Genomic DNA, 4,929 nt, shown 5'->3' on the forward strand with positions numbered 1-4,929 from the left:
GCAGACGTCAGAGGGAACTTCTCCTGGTTCTGCAGCTTGTTGAGCTTCATGTCTGAACTGATCAACCATCTCTCTCAGTAAAGTGTTGACTCTGAGCTGAGGCCTGGTGTTGAACCGTTCTTTACACAGAGGACAGTCGTACAGAACATTACTGTCCCAGTGTTGACTGATGCAGGTTTTACAGAAGTTGTGTCCACATGGTGTGCTGACCGGATCAGTGAACAGGTCCAGACAGATGGAGCACMGGAACTGATCCTCAGACCTCAGGTTGCTGCCAGCAGACATGTCTGAACTCTGAGAGTCAAAGAATCAACGACAGGATCAAAAGTCAGAAAGAAGAGAAAAGAGGAACTTCSTGTTTGACTGAAGCTCTGAGTTTTGTRTTAAAGCTGCCTGTAGAAACTGTCAAAAACATTCATCTGAACTCACCTGGATTAGAATCAGATGTTATCAAAGAAAAGATGAATTCAGATTATTTTTCTTCAGATGTTTGTTTCTGCTGCAGCTCTGCTCCGACACATAAACACTTTTACTTTCTTTTCCTGAATGTGACGTTAAAACTTGTTGATCCAGTTTTGCTCCTCCTCTTCCTGCAGGTATGTGATGTATCATATGATAAAATCTGACAAATCAAGTTTAAGTGTTCAGGTAGTTATGTGTGACTTTATATTTCATTTTCTGTAGTTTAGATAAGTTTCCTGGAGAGTTTCATAAAAAGAGTTTCAACTCTTTATTGGGCTGTTACTTTTCCAGGAATCTCCACAGCGAGTCATCCTGTCTTCACTAAACTACCTCCACATCCTCTCTGACTGCATCTATTTTCTCCTTGAAGGAAATGTTGTGACTGATTMACTGAATTTAAGATCCAGTCTTGTATTTTACACTTATGTACACTTATATGCTTTGAACAGAGAGTCAGTATGTCTTATATCGATAAGACATAGAAGTCCTTCCTTCTTACAAAAGCAAAGTTGGTTTACGTTCTGTCGGACGTAAAGGAGCTAACCTCCAGGGGTGTTTTCATGTGACTTTACGGGTGATTCAGTCTTCATTAGTCTTCTTTTAGAGCAGCCTGGGACAGACGCTAGGTTACTTGAGAGGACWGCTATTATTGTTCTGATAAGACCAAGACCTCAACGCAGACCTGCTGCCTGGCTGGCTGTGGGCCTTCATGGAGTYAGATTTTTGAATAAAACTTTTTAGAAGAAAATAAACTGGTTTTCTGCAAACTTTTTCCGACTCCCAATTCTGAACATGCTTTTCATACAAAATTGGTGACCCCGACGTGATGGGTGATCTTGAATAAGATAGAACATTTGATTTTTATTTTTGACTGCTGTTGAAAAACCTCAGAGGACTTTGAGACGTTAACTGCTGAGAACAAGGGCAGCTAAGTTTTCAAGATTCCCTCTTTCTTTTCCAAAGAGGATTTCTGCCAGCTTCTCCACAAGGAGACATGTTGGGGATCAAGATCCATCGTATAGAGGAGGTGAACGGTTCGAATRAATCAACATGCATGCAAACAAGATTCAGGGTAAAAATTGGGATTCAGAAGAGAGTGGAACATTTTTGGAAAGCTGACTTGCTTGGAAGGCTGTTGGCGCAAGACCAAAAAATCTCAGGAAAAATTCAAAATTTGTTTGATACAAAATGGCCAGAATGACAGGGATTTCTACTCAGTACAGAGAAATGTCTTTTCTCCAGCAGTAGAGAGGGGAAGAACACAGCAGCAAGCTGGAATCTAAACAGATAACAATGTCCATCCATTCATTCATCCATCCTGGGTCTCCTCCCAGTCAAACACGCCTGAAATATCACCCTAGGGAGACGTCTAGGAGGCATCCTAACCAGATGCCCGAACCACCTAAACTGGCTCCTCTCGATGTGGAGGAGCAGCAGCTCTACTCTGAGTCTCTCCCGGATAATCGAGCTTCTCACCTTATCTCTAACGGAGAGTCTAGATACCCTGCAGARGAAACTCATTTTGACTGCTTGTATCCATGATCTTGTTCTTTCGGGCATAGATTAGGGTAGGAACGTAGACCAAGAGTAAACAGAGAGTTTTGCCTTACAGCTCAGCTCCCTCTTCACCACAACAGACCAGTACAGGTCTGTCAAAGCCACAGCCGCACCAAACTAAACTAACAAAAAAATAAATAAACAAAACATCATAAAAAGACAAAAAATAAAAATAAAAACATACTCACGAAAAGAAGATGACTGGTCCCACCAGACCAAAGCTACAAAAACATAAGGATCAACAAAAATCAAAACTCATGGCAGACTGAGGAAGGCTAAGGCAGAGGGCCAAGTCCTRCAGCCAGTCTCACCTGCAGCCAGCTGAGTGCAATCAGCACCAACAAAAGGTGAGAAGAGGAGGGAGGAGAAGCAAAAAGGTGCTACAGACCAGCCGTATTTATAGGCAGGCAGGGCAGCTTACCAATCAGAGCCTTTAAAAAATGTTTTAACTATAAGTAGTAACCAATTCTGAAAATATAAYATTTCCTATAAAAAACAAAGGAAAAAATACCCAACTTTAAACAATAACAATCTGGGGAAAAGCAAAAATAGATAAAATGTACCCAAAGCACGTAACACGGCAATACAAATCAAACTCTCACACCGCTTGTATAGGGACTGAATGGCCCATATCAACGGACACATAAACCCACACTTGTGTAGCACTGTACCTCGAGGAACACAGTCGAATGCCTTCTCAAAGTCCACAAAACACATGTAGACTAGATTAGCAAACTCCCATGACCCCTWGAGGATCCTAGTGAGGGTAAAGAGTTGGTCCAGTGTTCCATGGCCAGGACGGAACCCACATTGTTCCTACAGAATCTGAGATTCGACTATCGATCGGACTCTCTTCTCCAGTACCCTCGAAAAGACCTTACATGGAGGATAAGGACAGTGATGCCCCTGTAATTGGAGCACACCATCCAGTTTCCCTTTCTAAAGAGAGGAACCACCACCCCAGTCTGMCAATCCAGTGGCACTGCCCCAATGTCCACGCCATGATGCAAAGGTGTGTCAACCAAGAGAGCCCCACAACATCCAGAGCCTTGAGGAAATCATGGTAGATCTCGTTCACTCCTGAAGCCCTGCTGCAATGGAGCTTTTTAACTACCCCAGCCCCAGTTATACACAGATCAATCCCWAAGTCCTCACACTGTTTCCTCCATAAAAGATGTGCTGGTGGGATTGAGAAGGTCCGAGAAGTATTCCTTTCACCTCCCAACRACATTACTGGTTGAAGTCAACAGTACCCCACCTTCACTGAGCACAGTGCTAGTGAAGTGCTGCTTCTTTCGCCTCAGCCACTGGATGGTTTGCCAGAATCTCCTCGGAGCCAATTGAAAGTTTGTCCAAGGCCTCATCAAACTCCTTGCGGCCACAGCTCAAGGTAGTCACTTCAACAACTGAGGCGTGGAACATGGTCCACTCTGAYTCAATGTCCCCCTCCTCAGCTGGAATGTGGTTGAAGTTCTCTCGCAGGTGTGATTTGAAGATCTGTCTGACAGGTTCTTCTACCAGGCATTCCCAGCAAACTCTCAACATTTGGGTCTACCGGGTCTGTTTGGCATCTTCCCCCACCATGTTAACTCATAATCACCTAAAACTAAAGGAAGTTCASAGAGAGACTTTCATGAATCAAGAAATGCTGATAATAAAAGACAAAGCTGTTGATGAGATTAAAAACTTTTGGAACAAAAAAAAAAAGCCAAGGTTCTTAGCTTCACTGATAACATGGTGTCTCATCTCACCACTGGAAACCACTGCAGAGTATCCAGCTCTGAAGTATCTTGTTATCCATGCAAGAAGTGATGATGTCAAGAGATGATAGACAGAACATTTGAAGAATTTCAATCAATTGTTGAATGAAATTCAGACTCTCAAGATGGATGTGTACCTCAGTGGACCCATCCCTACAGCCTAAGGTGGTGATGTGAAGTTTAGTAGACTGTTTGCTCTAAACCATTGGTTGATAGAGTTCTGTGCTGACAACTCTGTCAGCTTTATCAATAACTTCAACCTTTTCTGGGAGAGAAAACATCTGTTCAAGTCAGATGGACTGACTTTGAGTTGATTTGGAACCTAATTGCTGGCTTCAAATATGACATATTTCCTAAACCAAGTTCCTGCTGGAAACAGGAGACAACCGGAGAATAATCAGCTGATATCTGAGAAGCCTGAAGAACAACTGCAGCCGACTGAGATAATGGAACATAGAGTTCAGATGAATGATAAGGAGACTTCTGCAAAACCAGATCTACAGAGAGAGGATCTCCCTCAGCCTGCAGAACCAGAAGAATGACTGGACTCTCCATCAACACCCCAAACAGAGGAACAAAAATAGAAATTCCTCCAAACTGAAACTGGAGAACAACTGAACACCTCTTCATCTCCACCAGAGGATCCCAAGCTATCAACTGAGAATGATGATGTAGAGCCTACACCCAGAGAAAGAGTATACCGGTTCAGAGACATTGTTGATGACTCTGTGGTACGAGTAGAGTGGGGTTTGGAACATCACACAATTCTACAGAACGTCTTGGCAAACAAAGATATCTGGACAGAGGAGGAGTTACAAAAGTGGAAAAAGGACATTATGAGTGAACACCTTCATTACGAATATTTCTATGCTGTGAGGAATAGAATTTGAATTTCTGGGGTTGGGCTGCTACCTTATCRTGGTGGAGGGGTTTGAGTGTCCCAATGATCCTAGGAGCTATGCTGTCTGGGGCTTTATGCCCCTGGTAGGGTCACCCATGGCAGACAGGTCCTAGGTGAGGAACCAGACAAAGCGCAGCCCGAAGACCCCTCATGGATACAAACATTGGATCTGGTGTTCCCTCGCCCGGACGCGGGTCACTGGGGCCCCCCTCTGGAGCCAGGCCTGGAGGTGGGGCATGATGGTGAGTG

General features: G+C 43.7%; 1 protein-coding gene across 1 annotated transcript in view; it reads right to left on the reverse strand.

Annotated features, from left to right (window-relative positions):
* LOC106530351 (E3 ubiquitin-protein ligase TRIM58) overlaps positions 1 to 4,929 on the reverse strand; it is a 23,441-nt gene that overhangs the window by 4,570 nt on the left and 13,942 nt on the right. The window contains exons 2-3 of the mRNA XM_014025947.1: positions 2,231 to 2,240; positions 7 to 294 (exon numbers count right to left, since the gene is read on the reverse strand). Of these exons, the coding sequence (XP_013881401.1) occupies positions 7 to 294; positions 2,231 to 2,240 (298 nt within the window). The remainder of the gene's footprint in view (positions 1 to 6; positions 295 to 2,230; positions 2,241 to 4,929) is intronic.

The sequence above is a fragment of the Austrofundulus limnaeus genome, unplaced genomic scaffold (assembly GCF_001266775.1).
Source record: "Austrofundulus limnaeus strain Quisiro unplaced genomic scaffold, Austrofundulus_limnaeus-1.0 Scaffold512, whole genome shotgun sequence".
Classification (NCBI taxonomy): Eukaryota; Metazoa; Chordata; class Actinopteri; order Cyprinodontiformes; family Rivulidae; genus Austrofundulus; species Austrofundulus limnaeus.